The sequence below is a fragment of the Anastrepha ludens genome, chromosome X, assembly GCF_028408465.1.
Source record: "Anastrepha ludens isolate Willacy chromosome X, idAnaLude1.1, whole genome shotgun sequence".
In the NCBI taxonomy this organism is placed as follows: Eukaryota; Metazoa; Arthropoda; class Insecta; order Diptera; family Tephritidae; genus Anastrepha; species Anastrepha ludens.
Window position 1 is genome coordinate 88,851,928 of NC_071503.1, and position 23,576 is coordinate 88,875,503.

General features: G+C 38.2%; 1 protein-coding gene across 1 annotated transcript in view; it reads left to right on the forward strand.

Annotated features, from left to right (window-relative positions):
- The window catches only part of LOC128870334 (zinc finger protein 2-like), a 209,100-nt gene that overhangs the window by 91,887 nt on the left and 93,637 nt on the right, over positions 1-23,576 (forward strand). Inside the window, exons 6-8 of the mRNA XM_054112944.1 lie at positions 17,154-17,321; positions 17,438-18,325; positions 18,821-21,028. Coding sequence (XP_053968919.1) covers positions 17,154-17,321; positions 17,438-18,325; positions 18,821-21,028 — 3,264 coding nt within the window. The remainder of the gene's footprint in view (positions 1-17,153; positions 17,322-17,437; positions 18,326-18,820; positions 21,029-23,576) is intronic.

The following is a 23,576-nucleotide window of genomic DNA, read 5'->3' on the forward strand; positions in this document are numbered from 1 at the left end:
AAGACATGCTAACATCGGACGTAATATTCGTCACAATAGAAATGTGCAAAATCACAGACAAAATGAAAGTGAGGAAAATCATGCTGATAGATTAAGTCAACAAAGAGATCGTACTAGGTCACGTTCTCAAAATCGGCCAATAAATATCAATTCTGTAAATTTGAATGGTGCAGCATTTCAATATAATCCACAACTTGATTATTCATCTCACAAATACGTTGTCATTGGAAGTATGGATAAATTTTGTCAAGCATTGAAATTCAAAACTGAAACACCAGGCATGTGTTGCGCTGCAGGAAAAGTTCGTTTACCAGACATACAATATCCGCCCGAACCATTAGCTACATTATTATCGGGAACATCACCCGATTCCAAACATTTTCTTGAAAAAAATTCCACATATAATTCATGTTTTCAAATGACATCTTTTGTTGCTGGAAAAATCATAACCGATAACTTCATGCCAACGTTCAAGGTAATACATAAACTTCAACGTTCAACAACATTCGTTAACACATCTAATGAATCATTAGATTTTATGGACACAAATTATGGTCTTTTTCAGATTCAAGGGCAAGCATATCACTTAATAGGTTCATTACTACCACTACCCGATCATTTTGCATTTTTGCAAATTTATTTCTTAAATGACAACGATGATGAACTTGAAGCACGGTGTGCATTTTCCAGAAATATAAACAGAGTCATTATGAGAGAGTTACAAGATTTATTACACACACACAATATTTTGGTGCAAAGTTTTAAAACAACAATCGAAAGATTGTCATCTGATAATCATAAAATTAAAATTCATGCAAAAAAAACGAATGCTGGCGAACATCGTGGAAGATACAATCAACCAACTTCAAGCAACGAGGTCGCAATTGTTATATCTGGAGATGAATTTCAACCAAGAGATATTGTTTTGCAAAGAAGAAATGATACACTGCAACGTGTTAATGAAACGCATCGAAAATATGATGCATTACAATATCCTCTTATGTTCTGTCGTGGTGAAGATGGTTATTCGATTGATATAAAACAAATAAATCCAGCAAATGGTCAAGAAACAAATAAAACTGTAAGCGCAATGAATTATTATGCATACAGAATCATGATAAGAGAAAATCAAGAGAATCACATTTTAAAATATCGTAAATTATTTCATCAGTATATTGTTGACATGTATGCGAAAATAGAAACAGAACGATTGAATTACATTAGATTCAACCAAAGAAAATTACGCTGTGACGAATACATACATTTACGAGATGCAATTAACAACGATACCAACATTAATAACATTGGTCAAATGGTAATATTACCTTCATCGTATACAGGCAGTCCAAGGCATATGCATGAATACGCCCAAGATGCAATGTGTTATGTCAGAAATTATGGTCGACCCGACTTATTCATAACTTTCACATGCAATCCGAAATGGGATGATATTAAGAATCATTTATATACTGGGCAATCAGCATCAGTATATTGTTGACATGTATGCGAAAATAGAAACAGAACGATTGAATTACATTAGTTCCGTATTCCAAATTATTATCGAAAACATTTAACGCACATATAAATGTTGAATATTGTAACTCCGTAAAATCCATCAAATACATATGCAAATATATCCATAAAGGAAGTGACATGGCAGTATTTGGAGTTGTAAATCGAAATGATGAAATTACTAATTACCAAATGGGAAGATACATTAGTAGCAACGAAGCAGTTTGGAGAATATTATCATTTCCGATTCATGATCGCCATCCAGCTGTTATTCATTTGTCAGTCAATTTAGAAAATGAACAAAGTGTTTCTTTCACTGAAAATGGCCGAACTACCACCAGCAACAACACTAAGTGCATTTTTCAACTTATGTGAAACAGATTCATTTGCAAGAACATTGCTTTATTCAAATGTTCCTAAATAATATACTTGGAATGCATCACCTATAGATGGATATCCAGGTGTTCATTTGGGTGATGCAATCGAACGACTTTACACTGTGCATCCAAGTAAAGTGGAATGTTTCTATTTACGTTTACTCTTAGTTGATATTCCCGGCCCAAGATCATTCGAAAGTCTGAAACGAGTTAATGGCCATCTTTGTTGTACTTATCAGCAAGCATGCAAAGAATTGAATTTGCTTGAAAATGATAATCAGTGGAATGCCACTCTTATGGATGCATGTGCAACAAGTTTTCCATACTAAATAAGAACACTATTTGTCATCATTATTGCTACATGTTTCCCAGCAAACCCAAAATAAGAATACATGACAGAAGATATCCTACATCAAGTACGTCGCATTACTGCAAGTCCAAACTTGAATTATATAATGAGGCATTAATTAAAATCGAAGACTTTTGCCTGATGATTGCAAATAAAACTCTGAGTAAGTTAGGTATGATCGCACCAAATCGTCCGATGCATGATGCATACAGTGCAGAATTAAGACGTGAAAAAGAATATGATCGAAATGATCTGAACACATTTGTAACAACAAACCTATCAAAATTAAACACAGAACAAAGGCAGGCATATGACACAATTATAGACAATGTTGCAAACGAAAGAGGAGGAATATTCTTCTTAGATGCAACAGGTGGGACTGGAAAAACGTTTTTGTTGTCGTTAATTTTGGCCACCATTCGATCACAGAATAATATTGCATTGGCTTTGGCATCATCTAGAATAGCGGCAACTTTATTGGACGGCGGTCGCACTGCACATTCTGCATTAAAGTTACCATTAAATATGCAAGTAAATGAAGAACCAACTTGCAACATTTCTAAAAATTCTGGAAAAGGTTTTGCAAACATGTAAAATTATTGTATGGGATGAATGTAACTACTAATGTTCACATTAACTACTAATGTTCGTGTGCAGTTACAGAATGATCCAACAGCTGCTGAATTTTCCGAACATTTGTTGCAAATTGGAAATGGACGAAAGCCAATTGATAAGAATACAGGCATGATTACACTTCCAACTAATTTTTGTACCGTAACAGAATCAAGAGTACAATTAGTGCAAAATGTATTCCCAAATATTGCACAAAACTATCGAAATCAAGATTGACTAAGCGAGAGAGCTATATTAGCTGCCAAAAATGTCGATGTCAATGAAATCAATGCCAGTATTTGGACTCAAATTCCAGGTGAAGTTGTCTACTTTAAATCAATTGATTCAATCACTAATCCCGACGATGTAGTGAATTATCCAATTGACTTTTTGAATTCACTTAATTTGCCTGGCTTGCCACCACATCATTTGTAATTGAAAGTCGGCGCAGTGATCATTATGTTGCGAAATATCAATCAGCCGAAACTATGCAATGGGACAAGATTAGCAGTGAAACGGACAATGAACAATGTAATTGAAGCAACCATTTTAAAGGTGAAGATGTTTTGATTCCGCGCACTCCAATGATTTCAACAGATTTGCCTTTTGATTTTAAGCGACTTCAATTTCCCATTCGCCTTGCTTTTGCTTTTACAATCAATAAGTCAAACGCTTCAATTATGTGGAATTGCCCTAATTTATCTATGCTTTGGACATGAGCAACTGTATGTAGGATGTTTTCGAGTAGGGAAACCATCGTTACTTTATATTTATACACCGCATGAAAATAAAACCAAAAATTTTGTGTATCAGAAGGCTTTAGAATAAGTTGTTAGTTTACAATCATTAGAGTAAGTCACTAAAATAAATAAAACATTGTTATTAGAATAAGTCAAAAAATAATGGCCGAGCATGAATTAAACGATGAAACAAGAAAAAAACAAAGAACAGTTTTCATTTATATTTTTCTTTCACCCAGCGAAGCGGGTAAGGGTCCGCTAGTATGGTATACAAAAGTTTGACATCATACGAGTATCTCTGTGGAAAAATAAAATTATGGGGTGTGGCATTACGTAATGAGTGCGATTCTGATAACACTGATTTCTTTTCTGCATCCATATTCATTTCTTTGTTTATGATTATGATAGAATGTGTCACGTTAGTTGTAAGTTTAACTTACATTAACTTAGCTTTATGCATTGTATAAGTAATAATAGGTTTTCTAATGAAGTAGATACACTTTTAAAAGATTTTTTTTTCCAACTGAATAAATATTTTCTCTTTCTTTTTCTCTGCCACAACCAGCTGGCACCGCATCGAATACTTTCCGTCCCATTCGGACGACATGACCCAGCCAAAGTAGCAGCTGTATCTTTATTTGCTACGCTATGTCTATGTCGTCGTAAATCTCATACAGCTTATCGTTACATCGCCTGCGATATTTGGCGTTGCCAACGTGTCAAGGTCCAAAAATCTTCCGCAGAATCATTCTCCCAAACGCTCCAAGGGACGCTTCATCCGACATTGTCATCGTCCACGCTTCTGCTCCATATGTTAGGACGGTCATGATGAGAGCCTTGTAGAGTGCTAGTGTTGTTCGTCGAGAGATGACTTTACTACTCAGTTGCCTACTTAGTCCAAATTAGTACTTGTTGGCAAGAGAGATCCTTCGTTGCATTTCAAAGCTGACATTGTTAACGGTGTTAATGCTGGTTCCTGAATAAACGAAGTATTTTACAATAGTGACGTGGGTGTCGATACGCGAGTGCGCCGACTGTTTGTTTGATGCAAGCACGTACTTCGTTTTGTCCTCGTTTACCACCAGACCTATTTGCTTTGCTTCTTTGTCCATTTAGGAAAAGGCAGAGCTAGTAGCGCGGTTGGTAAGGCCGATGATCAATATCATCGGCATACGCCAACAACTGTACGCTCTTATAAAAAATTGTGCCTGAGCGATTAAGTTCTGAGTATTTTCCAAGATTTGGCGTATTGTGAATATCTGGTCGATGGTGGACTTTCCAGGTCTAAAGCCACACTGATAAGGTCCAATCAGTTGCTTGATGGTTCATCCTTTCAAACAATAATCTCTAGATAGAACCTTGCATGCGATATTTAGAAGATTAATTCTGCGATAATTGGCAAAGGCAGGGGCACACCTGGGCAGGGCACATATAAATTCTAATCGGCAGGCATGCTTTAATCCAACCACAGAAGCTGATTGATGCATGCTCTTTAACAGCTCTTCACCGCCATGTTTGAATGGCCGTGTTATTCTTCAGCCGTGTTAGCTACTCTCATATCATCATGGTCGGGTAGCGGAACGACAGTTTCGTCGTCAGTGATTGGGGTATAGGATCTTCACATTCTCTATGCGCAGCTGTCACAATTTAACAGGTTCGAGAAGGGTTCCCGTTATAATTTCAGTACACTCTGGAGGTCAGTCACCAAATCGCCATCTTTGTTCTTACAGGAAAACTCCCCGGTCTTAAAACCTTCTGTAAGCCCCCGAACTTTCTCGTAGAATTTTCGAGTGTTGTTTCTATTGGTCAGCATCTCAAGCTCTTTGCACTGACGTATTTCGGCCTCTCGTTCTTTCTTTCTGATAATACGTCTCTCTTCCTTACCTAGCTTCACGTAGCTTGGTGCATCTTCTTATTCTGGGATCTGGTGCTGCAGAATACCATGTTTCGGGCGCTGGCGAAGTTGATCAGCCTCTGTGCGTTAGCGGATATATCTTTGTGCAGGCTGAATTTTCTGACTGTGTGACCAAAAATCCCTCCTTGCCCACCTTGACGTTGAAGTCGCCAGGTACGATTTTTATTTCGTGGCGACGACAGCGGTCATAGGAACATTCCAAGAGGTCGTAGGTCGCATCGTGCTTCTCTTCCGTCGGGCGTGGGCGCGATTGAGCGAGATATTAAAAATTTTTCACGTGGTGGGCCCCAAACCCAGCGCCCAACCAGCTATCCTGGGATGCTTCGCCTTCTCACATTCACTCGCTCTCGATGAAGTGTTCGGAAGCTACCGAGAGGATACATGAGCTAATCCCGAAAGTTGTGAGCTGCTTGGACCATAAGTAGAAGTCTTTATACAGCAGCATATTTTCTTATTTTCCAGAACGTATACCTACAATAATAAAAAAACAGTTGATGTAGCATTTTTTCAGAATTCATATTTGATCATATTATTTATTTCTAAATTTACAAAAAAATAAATTATTTCTCTTGATAAATTATTTCAATAAGTTCCTATCGTTGCGTTAAGGAGAAAAGGGCCGTAACAAGTTTTCTGCAAGCTGTTTTGTCTTCGTCTACGTCGGCTGCCTTGTGGGTTCCATGTAATGGCTCCTCAAGCGAATTCATCGGATGGTTTGTGTAGCGTATGGCCAATTCAATTCCATTTACGTTTTACAATTTTTGTATTGATCGGTTGCTGTTTGTCAGGTGCCACAGGTTGTCATTTGTCATTGTGTTGGGCCAAACAAATTTGATGATTTGGCGAAAGCTCTTATTGGCAAACACATGTATTTTCTAAATGTCTTTTGGTGCTGCATTCCACGTCTCGGATCCGTATAACAGATAACAGTGCGTATTGTACATTCAATTCGAAAATTATGTTATTGTACAATAGTTTTGTACGCGGGAAATGACGCCTGAGTTCGACACTGGGCCTAGGGCGCCAAGCAAGCCGATTAACGACATCTGCCGAAGAGCCGCCACATTTGTCAAGGATAAAGCCTAAGTAACAAAAACGACATTTTCAATGACTTATTTTAGATAAAAAAATGCTTGTTACATTAGGTGTTAATTTTGAGAGCTTGAGTCTTGTCAGCGTTTATCTGCAGTCCTACAATCATTTTAAAAATTATTTCAATTCCTTTATAACAAAAAGTTCTGAGAGCTTGAGTTTTGTCAGCGTTTATCTGCAGTCCTACAATCATTTTAAAAATTATTTCAATTTATAATAACAAAAAAGCGGTATGACAAAAGTCTACATACAGTTCAATAAGCTTAAAAAAACAAATTTATTCATTTAAAAACTAGCTTTTTTGAATGCTTTTAGTATTTAGTAGGTCCACCGCCGTTATCAATCACTGCTTAAAAGTGTCGTGGCATTGATCCAAGGCAAGCTCTTCCCGCGTTAAATTTCCCTTGTTGAAATATCCGCTATTATTAAGATATCTTTTAATAGTTATTGGATACAACTTTTTTCGGATGTCGAGACGGCCAATCCTAAGCACTAATTCTCGAATTTTTGTCGACATCTCTTAAAATGGAGCTTACATCTCTTCTGGACAGCTTCTTTGGGCGGTCGGTTCCCTTTTTACTTTCATACAAATTAGCCTCTTTGTATAGGGTTGTTCAATAGGTGCGCTTCAACTTTTTTCCGATAGGGAGGGCGAACGATGCAATATTTTTTTATTTTTCGCTTGTCATTTGTAAACTTCATTAGTATACATTTCATCATGGAACGCTACACACTTGAGCAACGATTGCAAATCGTGCAAATTTTTTATGAAAATAATCGTTCTGTTGCTGCTACTTTAAGAGCATTACGGCCATTTTACGGTCCATTTAATAAGCCGTCCCGTTTTGGGGTTATGTGAAGTCATTGGTCAACAGTAACAAGCCGGCGACGATTTGTGAGCTCATAGCCAATATTGAACACGAAATTGCTGGAATTTCGGCCGATTTATGCAAAAGAGTGGTCGAAAATTGGGTTCAACGATTGGACTTCGTAAAACGTGCACGCGGTGTTCATGCAAAAGAAATCGAATTTCATACTTAAATGTATATGTTCAAACTCGATAATAAAAAAAAAATTAGTTAAAAAAGTCAAACCGTTTGTGTTTTATTCAAAAAAGTTCAAAAGTTGAAGCGCTCTTACTGAAAAACCCTATACAATCGTTGGTAGCGTTGCTCGACTTAAATTTGCTACATATATTTGCAACTTCGCCGTAAGATTTATTTTCTTTTCTGTGCTTAACCACCTTTTTTTTTAAATCAGAAGATACATACAGTTTGCCTTATTATAAATCCTTTTATATGAAAATATTTGACGAAGTTTGAAGTGGATTTCGAAAGCAGTACATGTATTTATTAATTTAATTCTATAACAAGACAAAGTTATTATATATTTTTTCGCTATTTATGAAAAAAATAAAATTATTTATTTGAAGTGGTTTAAAAAACAAGCAATTAATAAAACATGTTATATTCGGCTGAGTCACAAAATTCCTTTCACATATCAACAAATAAAAAGATGTCCATGACTTTTTTATGTTAATATTTGGTGTGACGTCCTGAAGCTTGTATGACCAACTGTAACCTCATGGACATTGATGGAACTAGTTTTGTTAGGTTATATTCAATTGGAGAACCTCCAGTCCTCCAAAATGTTTCCATCGCAGTAGTCGCAATAACTATTGTCGTCGTCGTTAAACCTGTATACATATGCTTTGAAGCATTCATGTCCATTCAAAACTTGATTCAGGTAAAAGTCCACTTCAGGTATATAGGCCTCTGTGCTCTCGCAAAATGGTTTGAGCAAATAATTAAATTAAATTTTAATCAACTAGATTCATTGCAAAATCATTTATTTTTGCTGTTTTCTAAGATTAAGTCCACATTAAAGAAACAATTATTAACTTTATTAAAGTGGAGAAAGAGGAAGTGGCTAGTCCTAAATGTAGCGCTGTAGGGATAGGTGAAGAGTACATACCTACTAAAGTTGAGAATTAGTAAATATATAATACATTAAATATTTGAAATAAAATATTTTACAGCCATGTATTTATGTAAGTATAAACTTATAGATCATACCAGGCAATAAAATAATTCAATAATTTCGTTTCAAACACTTCTACACTTGCACATAATAACATTGAGTGACGAGAAACATATTAATAAGAACGATGGTTAAGATAATCATATATCGCGCCACCGCTATTCGGTTTTTTATGTCAGTTTATTTGTTCTGACAGTTGATGCGTTAAAGTAGTTTTAGAGTTTTGTTTACAAATAACTCTTTTCTTTATATTCTCTTTTTAATGAACTCCAATGTTTTAAACTTTTTATATTTGTTTACAAAAGTTGGTCATGTTAACATTTTTTCGTAGCTTGTCTAAAATTACATCACGGCGAACTCGCTCTTGAAATTCCACTTCAAGCTTGTGAGACATCAATTGGCACGAAGCCGAACATACATTTTGCAAAAAAAGTACCAGGAATTGTTCAATAAAACGCAAAATAATTATTTAATAATGAAAATTTATTTTATCACCTTCAATATAGGCTCCATTCGAAGTATACACCAACGATTAGTTCAGTCATCAAAGCACATTTAAAACGCGATTGAAGAGATCTTCTTCAGCTCCTTCAGCGGTGAGGCAATTTAAGTTGTGGGAGAAGCGAAAAGTCACAGGGGGCTAAATCCGGTGAATACGGTGGTTTTTCGAATATATTTGTCGAGTTTTTGGTCAAAAAAGTGCTCACAATATGAGCCTTGTGAGATGGTACGTTATCATGGCGCACGTTTCCTACGCACATTCTCTCTCAAACGTCCCATAACTGCCAAATAATATTTTTCATTTACCGTAGAGCCATTTGGAACGAATTCCGAGTGCACAACACCATGATAATCAAAGAAAACGAGTAGCATGATTTTGACTATTGACCGACTTTGACGTGGTTTTTTGGATTACGGCTCATGTGGATAGCACCATTCAGCCGCTTGTTGACTAGTTTGCATGTCAAACTCATATAGTCGCATCTAATCATCTGTTATGATGATTGGATAAACGTTGGGTCCGAATTCACTTGCTCAAGCATGTTTTTGGCTTTGTCGAGGTTTTCATCAGTTGAAGACGTTGATGGGCGACCGGATCGAGGCAAATCTTCCATGACTTCTCGGCCCTCTGCAAAAGTCTTACACCACTCGTAGACCCGTGTTTTTGATAAAGTACACTCTACACACACTAAATCCCGTTCAAAACACAAAATTTAAGACCAATTCTTTGTTCGATATTTTTTGCATAGTGAAAATCGCAAAGCACACCTGACTGATATAATTAAATGCCAAAAACAAGCTAATTGACAGATCAGGCTCAAACTCTGCGACACTATAGGGGACAGTTGTACCAACATTCCAGCAAAATTTTTTTTATATAAATAGACTTCATGATGTGGAGATTTGTTATTGGGTTTTACACACAGCTGCCTTGGATTTGCGGCTGCAATTTGAACAATTTGATCGTACGTTACGGTTCTTCTCACAGTGATCATACATTTAATAATTCCAAAATTGCTTTCTTTGCAGCACCCAGCATACAATTATGCGAAGCATATTTTTTGACATTTGTGCTCACCATTTGCAAAACTATATCGTATCGGTAATGGTGAAAATATTTCAGAGCGTTGGCTAAGATCAGATCGTTAACCGGCTCTCAGCAAATTTGAAAGAATCAGCTGATTGGCTGACGTAACAGGAGATGTTACGGCGGTTTGTTTGTGAAAAAAATGAAAATGAAATGTTAAGGAAAAAATTAGCGCAGTCCTCGCTCATGTTGCTTCGTTGCCATGGACGAGTTTATGAATACGTGAGAAACGAGCGGGCAGAAATCGACTGCCGACAGCCTTGTAACAAGGCAGCTGAAGTTGCTCGCACAATTTTATTTTTGACCATAGCAGATTGGCCAAGCCTGGTAATCTATCATCCTTGGTATTGGCGTAACTTGCATAGGAGTTTGTGACGACTTTCACGAATATAGCAACGGGGTTTGAAATAATTTTTCATTTCGTAATTGAATATTTCAATTGCTTCAATAAGTATTGTAATTACAACGGACTTACTTGAATGCATTTTAATGATGAGTCCATATTGGGAAAGCTATAATTTTTACCTTTTTTATTTTTTATATCAGAATCAGTAATATTTATATTAACGTTGACGTTATTATGCCTTTGAATATCGATATTTAGACCACAATAACAAGAATCAGCAGCATATTTAGTTTAGCAAGATAAGACTCAAATTTCGAATGAATTCAGAAAATTTAGTTGTAATTACTGCAATTACTATATAATATTAGAGCATCTAATACGTATTAAGCGTGAAAAATGCCAGGAATATGAAGGTTAGGTTAGGTTATAAGGGCTGGCCGAAGCCCCGCAGAGGTCATTTTGGCCCAAAGCGATACCACATCAGAGTCCCATTTAAGCGAAAGTATGTGTCACTCAAGATGCGCGTACTGTTCGCGAATTTTAGGAGTCGCTCAAGCTCCAGTTCAGGGATAGATTCTAGCCTGTTAAAGCTGAGAGCACCCAGGTAGCATAGTCTAGTTTTCGGGAGAGCCAGATTTCGGGATTGGTGCAACTAGGCAACTGTTAGTGTACTAGCTAAAGTTCTGCAGTTCCTTCTATCGAATGATATAACCGATTTAGTATACTTGTCATTATGTTGTAGTTGTTGTTAAAGTGGTTGAGCATTTCCACTGAAATAGTCCTCGATAGCTTCTTGACTCTCTGAAAAGATAGCTACTCTTGCACCAACTTCCTTGTGGAGTTTTAATGATTTGCATGCTTCTCTGATCGCTAAAAGTTCTGCCTGGAACACGCTGGTAGAGTCAGGAAGTCGAATTGACTGAGATAGGTTGAGTGGCTCCGAATGGAAGCCAGCTCCCACACCATAGTTCATCTTAGAACAGTCAGGGTAGACTTCAATATCGTATCTTCAAATCACCTTCCCTTTCCTCCATTCGGCTCTCAGTGGAAAACGTACCGTAAAGTCTTTCTTGAAGTTAAGGTTGGAGACTGTGTAGTCTGATTTGTTTTTGAGCAGTGAGGGTCCCTGTAGGATTATCTTGCTGTGACCGTACCATCTTGTTGTTCAGCTTCCTATGTATATCTCCGAGTCTTACCGCGCTGCAAGTAGCGCTTGTTTTTATATGTAAGTCTAATGGTAATAGGAGAGCTAGTACATTAAGTGCTTAAATAGGACTGGTGCTAAGCGCTCCTGTAGTTAAGTCCCGTAATGTACAGCGCGGAGAGTCGTTGAACTTGTGCCTATGACCTGAGATATGTTTTCTTCCTTACCGCCTTCCACCATACCAATATGCCATATAGAAATATACATCTAACAATTGCAGTGTAGCACCAGTTCATAGGAGCGGGTGAGAGCCCCCATGTGCTTCCAAGCATCCTTTTACATGCGTATAAAGCAATCGTAGCCTTTTTCACCCCCTCCTCAACATTAGATTTCCACGTCAATTTATTGCCCACTATTACTCCTAGGTATTTCCTGTAATAACTATAGCAACGTCATCTGCATATGCGATCAGTCTTGGAGCTGTACCTTCAAATCGAGTGAGTATTTGGTATACGACTAGCAACCTGAGAAGTGGCAATAAGACACTGCCTTGAGGAGTACCTCTACGTGCTTCCCTCGTTAAAATAGTACCACAACCCTTGTGCAGTTTAGGAGACTCCAGTAATATATGGCAGGATCCATTTCTACACCATTAATGCTTTCTAAAATAGCGTTAGTTGATACCAGGGTTGGGCATTTGCACTACCACTAATTTTTTAGGGTTTCATTATCACTAAATCTTCAAATCACTAAATCCGCTTATTGCACTTATTATTTAGTGCACTATGCTCAACCCAATCGACTTAATACATTGTTGAATGCCCCAGCAATAATACTAAAGCATATTCCTTGTATTCCAAAGCTTTACACATTAAAGACCAGAGTATGTATGTCTGCGTTGATCCTTAATGTATACGTGTTGTGATTTTCACGTCCCTTCAAAACCTGGTTTGCTAAAAGTTTTTCAAACATTTTGAGAATGAATGACGTACGACTAATCGGCATGTAATCTATCGAGTACAGATGGCCACTTTTTCCTGCTTTGGGTACAAAGACGACCCTCATAATACTCCAATTTGTCGGAACATAGTTTAGCCTCAAACATCCCTCGTTAATATTCTTCAACCATTATACTACACGTGAAGCTTTTTGTATCACGGCTGGAAAGACCAGGCGATTTGAAAGATTCAAATACATTGACTGTCCAATCCAGTCTTTCGTGGGTAATTGCGTCTGTTTTAGTGAATCCCCCTGTCACCCTGGCTGGATCGGTATTGCTTACGTCAACTCAGCATGGAAAGTGGGTGCTAATGATGTCACCTAGAGACTCTACGCTGTTTTTGGTTCATGTACCATGTTCCTTCTGAAAAGGTTAGAATAATAATTTGACAATCGTTTTCTAAGCCTTGCCACTTAAACGGGTTTTTTTATACCTGCGCAGAAGTCCTTCCAGGAGTTCCTTTTGGTAACACGGATTTCTTTTTTAAAAAGCTTAAGAGCATCTCTATATTCTACTCAAATAGCCTCACATTCTGCCAACCTCGCTAGCTTGAGGGTTTCGCGAACATACTGCCTTCAAGCGCCCAATTCCTTATCCACCAAGGAGTCTGAGGATTGCGTTTTTGGGGAACAAGATGAGTAAAACTTCGACGTCTTCATGCGAATTTATCGGTGTATTATTTCGCATTTCCTTTGTCACTTCTCTTTGTCTTTCCATAATGATCCCAGCTAGTGTTTCTGGAATTCCTCAGGACTTTACTGATTTTTGTGAAATGGAAATCAATATTGAAGCTGCTATAATTATGATCTGAGAATTTCTTCCAGAACCTTCTAGTCCCTAATCATATTATAGTTTTATCATCAGTAAGGAGAGTTATATCCAGATCCTTTTCCGAGCTAGCGCCAACGAAAATCGGTTCCTCTCTTCGATTTGCAAGACTTTGAATTATATAATTAATTCGTCTGTCGTTGATGTCGGTACTACACCATACCGAATTATGCATATTGGAGTCAACACCAATAACAAGGTCATGCTTCGTTTTGCTGGCTATTTCCACCAGCCTTTGACGCTCTCTAGATGGTGTTTCTTCTTTGTGTGGCATGTAACAGGACGTCAGGAGTAGGTTAGAGGCAATTTTCTTTGTTTTTAGCCCTACAACATTTAGATCTTCTGAGGAGTGTGATTTGAGAATATAAGAATTAACACCTTTTTTTACCAGTATAACAGTTTTTACCCTAGCCACTAGGTTCGGTATGTAAGTGTTGAGTGACCTTAGCCCGGATACCACGTCGCCTGAGGCTAACCATGGCGTTTTGTACAAGGGACACGTCGTAGTCGCCATCCTCTAAAGTAAGGATAAGCTCGGCTGAGGCCAGTTTGCTGCAAGAAAGACTAATTTGTAGAATCTTCAGCATTTGCCTTGGGTTTCCATAGCCGTTGCACCCGCGACATATGGATTTGCTCCAATCAGAGGTCCTTCTCAATATCCTCTGCCACTAGCGTGTTGTGGTTCTTGTCTTTCGGATCCCACCTTTTGAGGCGAGGAACACGCTCTCCACACCCCGAAGCGTGGGTAGAGAATATCATGATTTGGAGGCTTTATGGCTTTCCACGCCCTCCAATTACCCGTTGGTACATAAGGCTTTTGTCGCTGTAGTAGGCGTAACGCAACTTCTGGCTTTACCAATCGAGAGATAAGGACTTTCGTTTTGGGCAGAGCCGGAATACTGCTACGGTCTACTATAATACTTCCAACAATACACCGCCTCATAGGCCTTGGAGCGTTTTAAGGGGTTATACGCAGTTATGAAGCAAATAAAAGACGGGTTGTCAAGGATTTATCCTGAAGAAACTTCAGAATATTTTAATTTGAAAATTTTTGGCGGTTATAAAAGCATCCTTCAAGAACGTAACAAAATTTTTTATTTATGAAAGTGTTGATTATAGAGCGCGCTGCAGGCGATTTCTGGAACCTCCTTTAAAAAAAGACGATTTACGGTGTACATCGTAACTCAGGATTGGATTATCTGAAATCAAAAAACCAAACAAATTTTGTTAATATATTAGATTATCTAGTAATTAATCGTTCGGCTAATCAAAATAGTGAATTTTCACAAAATGGCAGCTTTTAAAAGAAATGATTTCGATTTTTACGTTAAAATTTGGTAGTAAATTGATTATAAAATGGAAAATAAGTATCAGATTTACAAAAGGAACGATTAATTACTAGAAAATGTATCTTTAAAGATTGAGTTAAAACGGTTGACCGATCAAACAAGCCGTTTTCGAGATATCGTGTACACCGACTTGAAAAATGCCGTTTTGAAAAAAACACGTTTAAAGTTTCAATACCTACCTTAAAACGTGCCGAGGCATCTCTACATATTTAGGTATAACTCCGAAAGTATTGCTTAGATCTACTTCAAATTTCGTGCGTATACTTTTGAATATACAGTAGGTTCTGTTTTTATGCGGTAGATACGTTCCGCCAGAAACAGCATAAAAAAAACAGCATAAAAAAACAGCATAAAAAAAGCTACTAGTTCTATAGTAAAACTATAGATACGTTTCAAATGCTAAAACCGCACAAATCTGAAATAATGTAATAAAATCGCATAAAAAAGGGCACTAGTCCCATATTATAACTATAGATACGTTCCATACACCGCATGAATCTGAAATAATTAAATAAAATCGCATAAACAAAATATTGTATTTTTGAAAATTATATCTTTATTTAAGAAACGTCAGAATCGAAAAATAAATTTAAGTCAGAAATAGAATCAGACAATACCCACATGTTGCGCGTTCGTTTAGGATTTGGCGTAAAATCACTTTCGTCACTTTAGGAAATGTACACGTCTGATCTAGATAGTTATGCAGGCGGTTCCATACTTGTAGGGTTAGCATTTCTGATGTAATCTGTGATGAGTTTTTGCTTAGCTGGTTTAGATTCTTGTTTATATGTACAATTCCCGATAGGTCGACATGCATTTTGTAATTTAAAAAAAACCGCATAAAAACAGAACCTACTGTATGTACATTACAAAAATGCAATAAAAAAAATCGATTTTTTTGAAAGTCATAACTGCGTATAACCCCTTAAAAATCTCCCTTAACCACTTCAGGGTCGGCTCATCCATACATTTTAGGATTTTAACTTCACTGAACCAGCCAGCGCCGTCGAATAATGTCGTTGGAGAATCTGGTCCAGCATCCATTTTTGCCATCATGGCAGTAGTTTCATCTCTACTACCTTCCAATTGTCTTGCGATATCTACCCTAGAGAATTGCTGTGGTCGACAAGTGCACGATCAAGTGCCGGTTAGCCACCATCTCTGAAATAGCTGCTTTAGACATGGACGCTTCCGGGTATTTGGTATTGCTAGTTTTCGTAATTGGTTTTATCTTGTCGGTAGCATCATCTTTTTGTTTCAGTCTCTTACCAGAAGGACCTTCGCATTCCGTTGATCGCTGTAGTTTGCTTGCTATCTCTTTCTCGGTACGGTTTGCAAACTTCGTATCCGAGGCCTCGCACCATTTTTTATCGTTGAAGTATGCACGACCTTCCTCACCTTTGTTTTTTGCCCAGATGAACCTATCATTCTCCGTCTTCAAATGGTCGGTCCGGTATTCCAGACGAGTGCACGAGTTTGAACGCCGCCTTGTATTGAGCTTTCGCTCTAAGTCCCTTCTTGCTCGGCTTGGCTCTAAACCTCTTCTCCATTATGGAGGAGCTGGCTTTGGCAGCTTCGCCAGGAGAACACAGAAGAGGCTCCTCATCGGCGGTGTGATGATCGCAACGCTTTCGTGATCAAAATCTGCTGGGACTATGGCATCCTTACGTTGCAGCATGCTGGCGTTGTTGTAGGAGTTGCGACCCGAGTCTACAGGGACTCTGGCAACTCTTTATAGTGGCAGTAGTATTACAACTGCTGGCACTTGCTCCAATCCCAGAAGAAGTGCAGTCACTGGCGACGCGGCTTATAAATTCACCGACGTTACATTTTATGCCTTCTGCCAGGCACCCCAAAGCTATGTATATATGTACGACTTATGAATGTATTTGCATGATCATACCATATGCGAGCTTTCTTTCGTCTTTGCTAGACACACCGCATCTCTTGGCAGGTCGCACTATGATCATGGACACGCTCCAAAAGATCACAATTCGGTCTATCAAGGAAAGGGTGATGTCAATTGCCCGGCTAGCACCCACTTGGAGGGTTTGTTAAGAGGATTTTTGCCAACCCAGGAATATGAAAGTTTGAGTCTCCAATCGGCGCGTCGAAATAAACTTAAATCTATATTTGTAACAGTTCGAAATTATACACATTTGTATGTGAAGAAAATATATAATTTAAATAACAATGTTTGACTAGATTTTTTTTTTAATGCGGTCACATATAAATGGAACTATTTTTATTCTGCGGAAAAGGTCGTTAAGCATTGGTTTCGGAATACGCTGTTTAAGGAACGTCAACGAAACAAAGATTCTCCCTACAACTTCAACAATCCACCATCTACTACATTAAATTTAGAAGAATATGAGCGTACTGGACAAGCTAAAGTAACGCCGTTAAATGAAGAGCTGAATCTGGCTTCGGCAAGTATTACAATTAGCAGTACATGCATATTTAATACTGTTAAAATCATACTCATTTGTTCACACTCTACACCAATGAAAATTAAATATTTTTCACTTGGCATCTCTTTATATAGTTCAACCTTACGAAACAGCAGGAACAGCAGCAGCATAAAATATCCGAAACAAAAGGTCAAGATACCGAAAATGTATCTTATGCCGCTACTATTCCAAGCACATGTGGCGATTCTCCGATATCAATCGATATGAAAAATGAACCGATCAATGAGAGGGTTGAGGACCACTGCACAACTGACGCTCCACACTCCCAGCAACAGCAACAACAGCAGCAGCATAAAGATAGCAATGATAAACACTTGTTAAGTCCAGCGTCGGCATTGCTTCTTCATCAGCGACAACAACGTATATCAGCCGTAGCAGCGGTTGACCCCCAACAGCAGCAAGTTATTGAAATGCAAGATCATACAATGATAGGTACAGCAGTTGCATCCATGTTACAGCAGCAACATGTACAATCACAATCGAACCAAGGTACACAGCAGCATATCAATCTATACAGCTACGAAACGAAATCAGAAAGCGGTAGTTCGGATATACTTTCAAGACCTCAATCACCGAACACGTCTTCGATCGTCTCGACACACTTTGCGAGCATCAATGAGTTATTAAATCAACAACTTGACAATTTGCCTCTTAGCCAAAACCTTACTAGCATAAATGTTGCAACCATACACGGAAATAATATGGGTCCACCAAAAAATTTCCAAACTAGCAAGTCATTCGAAAAAAACTCTCCATCTTCACAGTTTGATACGAACTCGAATTCATCGAATGCGTCGTCTACATCCAGCGGGAAGCGAGCAAATCGTACACGCTTCACGGACTATCAAATCAAGGTACTACAGGAATTCTTTGAGAATAACTCTTATCCAAAGGATAGTGATTTGGAGTATTTAAGCAAGCTTTTGTTGCTTTCCCCACGTGTTATTGTTGTCTGGTTTCAGGTAAGACATTATTTTGATTTACATCGTAGCATAAAGAAATAGGATAAATAGTTGATGAGTTTATGGCTTATCCGAGGCATTACCCCAAAAAACGATATCAATTCTGTTTTGCCCAGCTACATCTTGCATTTAAACAACTTACGCTATAACGGAATCCGCTTTCAAGCTAAGTTCGCCCATTTGTAGGAAGCAAGAAGCTCAATTAAATTACTCGCCAGCAGTTAACATTGTTTAGTTCCATCACATCATAAATATAGTATATATGTGATGAATATTTTATAAAGTCAAACATAGAGTTTTCAAGCTGATCAAAGTTTAAGCCTAAAAATTCGAAAAAAATCGACAAATGGGTATAAGTATGAGTACATAGACCCAAGAAAGTAATTTAATATATGAACGTATTACCTCTATCACGTACAAGTATTACGCGAAACACTCTACTTACTTACTCTACACCTATGTAATCCATAACCTAATTAAATTCGTATTATTTAGAATGCCCGCCAAAAACAGCGAAAGATTTATGAGAACCAGCCAAACAATTCCCTTTACGAAACAGAGGAGAAAAAACACAATATAAACTACGCTTGCAAGAAGTGTAACTTGGCATTCCAGCGATACTATGAACTGATACGTCACCAAAAGAATCACTGCTTCAAAGAAGAAAACAATAAAAAATCGGCCAAGGCGCAAATAGCCGCTGCACAAATCGCACAAAATCTCAGTTCTGAAGACTCAAATTCTTCCATTGACATAAATAGTGGCAATGCGGTTGCTCAATTACATCATCAACAACACGGATCTGCCGTTACAACGAGCCATAATTTAACAAATAGTGCTACTGATTCCAGTATTTCACCCTGCGCGACATCTACTGGATTAAATGTGTTGCACAACACATCACCGCAGCATTTATTTGGGAAATCGTCAATGTCCATTACCGATTTTAGTCCATCCACTACTCCGACACCGCCGCAATCCCAACGAGAGCGGAACGATAGCACTGAGTTGTCACCGCAGGGTCAAGCTCACAAGTCGAAATTTGAATGCGAAAAATGTAAGATACATTTCGGGTTCTATGAACATTTTCGGGAACATCAGTTGCTTCATTTAATGAACCCCGGCTTGTTTACATCCCAGCTTTCGAGTATGCCAGACACATATGGCACATTTGGCAGTATATTACAGAGTTTACAACAGGTAGCAGCAGCAAATGCTACCCACCAACAGCAGCAACAACAACTGCTACAGCAACAGGGCCAACCGTCGGCGAAAAAGCGTAAATGTTCCGAAACATCTTCTATAACGGATGATATGTCATCGATTGGCGGCACTGGTGATATCGATACTAATCCAATATCATTACCTTTTTCAACTCCAAGGAAATATGATTTTTTGTACCAGTATTTCATGCAGAACGAAAGTAGTAAAGAACTAAAGCAACAATTTCAATCGCAACAGCAGCAAGCACACGAGCCAGAGTTAGAGATGGAGTTTCTCGCAAATTTTTATCACCAATGCGAGTTGCGGAAGCGAAGCAATTATGATTTTTTATACCAGTACTATCAAAAAAATGAACGTAAACAACAAATGGGGGCAATGCAATCTATTTCAGGTGCTTTTGAATCAGAGAACAAACCCCATATAGATTTCCTATTGCAATATTATCAACTGAATGAATCAAAAAAGTTTTTTCAGTTAGATGCCTCGAACCCACGAATAAATGACCACACGTCTGCGTCGCATTCATTGACAGCACAGTACCAACATATAAATAACCTATCTTCAAATAGTCGAGAAACAAATACATCTAAGGGTGGCTTTGTTATGTTAGATTCCAACTTAACAAAAAACTCCCTAGAGGTACTCAGTAGCAATATTGGGCTTTCAGATGGCGAAGATAACAATGACGATAACGACAGAAATAGTAATGGTATGGAAGCTGACGACGCTCATAGTTGTGCTACTGATCATAATGACGACAATAATAGGAAAATCGAAAGTAATTTGAGCTATAAGAAACGGAAATCGACGAAAAATACCATTAAAGGAAGGAGAGGCAGTTTTCACGAGGCTACAAGCACAATGGAGATTTCAGGCGGGATCAATCCTGAAGCGAATCTACTATCGCAGCAGCAAGTTAAATTCACTTGTATGGATGAGGACCATAAGCGTAAGGATGTGAGTAAAGACAGTGGAAAATTTGGGAAAAACCAAAAGTCTAATCATACAAAGCGTAAAGCATCATCTTTGGCAACTCAGTCGACAGCGCCACTAACAAAAAAAGCTACAACAACTCTATCAGCAATCAGCAACGTCGAGACATATATACACAATTTAAAGGATTTTCTTGATGCTAACACAATTGAAACACCTACACAAACGACTCAACATAACAGTGACAACCTGGTACAAACGGATACTGACGGCAGTAGCGGTGCGACAGCGATGGATAAAATGCTATTTTCTGAAACACCATCATCGTCGCCAAATTCAAACAATAATTCATCAGTTGTTGGACCACCATCAGCAAAGCCAGGAGCTGGTATTGCCGAAAAACAACAAAGCAAGCGACTACGAACTACAATACTGCCAGAGCAACTAAATTTTTTATATGAATGCTACCAAAATGAATCAAATCCGAGTCGAAAAATGCTTGAGGAAATCGCAAAAAAAGTAAACCTGAAAAAACGCGTAGTACAAGTAAGTAAAGCATAACATTCCACGAAAATCACGACATGACCTTCGGGATATGTCTTATTATATTATTTGTGCGCAAACGCTAGGTTTCCATTTAAATATGTATTATTATTTTAAATACTTGATCATGGGTTCAGGCAGATCTTATACTTTGCTTCGCATTTTTTTAGCAGGACTGCTGTACAAAGGACTAGTCTCAAGGGCACCTCGTTTCATGCGATCTGAACATTTAAATTCGGCATCCTGTGGTGTCACACATTCATTAAGATAAAATAGGTAGCATTTGACACCTCTGACCTCCCTTGAGTCTCCGATTTTAAAAGTTTGTCCTGGGGTGATTCTAGTACCTTTGAAGGTCTGTCTTTGGCTTCGGTCCAAATTTATTGTACGCTTATCTGCCTTAGACCTTCTTCCTATTGAAAACGGACTTTTTTATTTTATACTCCACTTAATCCATCAGTTGAGTTGCATTGTCCTCTAGACAAGTTTGAGGGCGAAATAAATTATATGCCTCCTAATGAAATAACGCGGATGGACTTCGTCCAGGAGTCGAAAATAAAAAAAAAAGTATTTTTTTTATTATATTCATTACTATTGGGTACATTAATATAATATATTTATTATATTATATTTAAGAACTAAGAGAGTGTCATCAGCCAGGGCCTTACTTAGACTCTTTCTTGTTTAATATTGTGTATCAGGTTGGATTTTATTTAAACACTCTTAGAGACAACGCGGATTTTATTTTAAATTATTTCGCCATAATTATAGCTGCAGTAATAGGTTCTGCCACGAAAAAGCTCCTCATAAAAATATCTGCCGTTCGGAGTCGGCTTGAAACTGTAGGTCCCTCCATTTGTGGAACAACATCAAGACGCACACCACAAATAGGAGGAGGAGCTCGGCCAAACACCCAAAAAGGGTGTACGCGCCAATTATATATATATTATATATAATAGGTTACTATAAGTATTAAAGAGTTGATTATAATTTACATTACTATAATGAACACTTACCTCTTAAGTTTTTTAGCGTTAAAATGTTTCATTTATAAGGTTGTCCAAAAAGTCTTGCGGTATTTCCGCAAGCTTGTCTTTGCAAGCGCGTAGTTCTAGTTGTATTCGTCGCATCGGTTCACGCTAAAGCTTTTTGGAAAGCTCTTTTCACGTGCTAACACGTGTTTGATTAATTGTTGTTTGCTTTTAGTCGTTCGTGAGTTATAGCGTCGCAAACATGGAGCAAAATAAAGAGAAAATACGGCATATTTTACAGTACTACTACGATAAAGGCAAAAACGCATCTCAGGCTGCCAATTAAATTTGTGCAGTTTATGGACCCGATACAGTTTCCATTTCCACCGCACATCGATGGTTTCAACGTTTTCGTTCTGGTGCAGAGGTGATCGAAGATGCGCCACGGTCCGGAAGGCCTGTCGTCAAAAATTGCGATAAAATCGCTGAATTGATCGAAAGACTTATAAACCATTTGAAAAAGCTTGGATTCAAAAAGAAGCTCGATGTATGGGTGCCACACGACTTGACGCAAAAAAACATTTTTGCCCATATGGATGCATGCGAATCGCAACAAAATCGACCCGTTCTTGAAGCGGATGGTGGCTGGCGAAGAAAAGTGGGTCACTTACGACAACGTGAAGCGCAGACGGTCGTGGTCGAAAAGCGGTGAAGCTGCCCAGACGGTGGCCAAGCCTGGATTGACCTGCAGGAAGGTTCTTCTGTGTGTTTGGTGGGATTGGCAGGGAATCATCCACTATGAGCTGCTCCCCTATGGCCAAACGCTCAATTCGGACCTGTACTGTCAACAACTGGACCGCTTGAATGCAGCACTCATGCAGAAGAGGCCATCTTTGATCAACAGAGGCCGAATTGTCTTCCATCAGGACAACGCCAGACCACACACATCTTTGGTGACGTGCCAGAAGCTCCAGGAGCTCGGATGGGAGGTTCTTTTGCATCCACCGTATAGTCCGGATCTCGCACCAAGTGATTACCACCTATTTCTGTCCATGGCGAACGAGCTTGGTAGTCGGAAGTTGTCCTCAAGAGAGTCCTGTGAAAATTGGCTCTCCCAGTTTTTTGACAATAGGGAAGCGAGCTTCTATAAGAGGGGCATTATGAAGTTGGTATCTCGTTGGGAACTCGTCATCGAACAAAACGGCGCATATTTGACTTAAATCGCATTATTATAACCAATTTTATGAACAATTGAAAATTCAATAAAAATACCGCAAGACTTTTTTGACAACCTTATATTTTCCAGTTATTGTCACATTTTGAGTTAGTGCTCTATTTCATTTACTTGATTTTTTATTTCCTTTTTTGTTTTAGTAATGTAATATGTTGCCGTTGATGAAGTGATCATAAACCTGAACGTTTGCTACGTTAACTTGCTGTCTCAACTCTTTGCTGAATTTAGAAAATAGTTTATCGCCAGGATGCGATTTCTTAAGGTAAACATTTTGATCCACGAGTTAAGAATAATATGGGTTTATATCCATGACACATCTCATTAAGCCAAAGGAAATATTAAATCT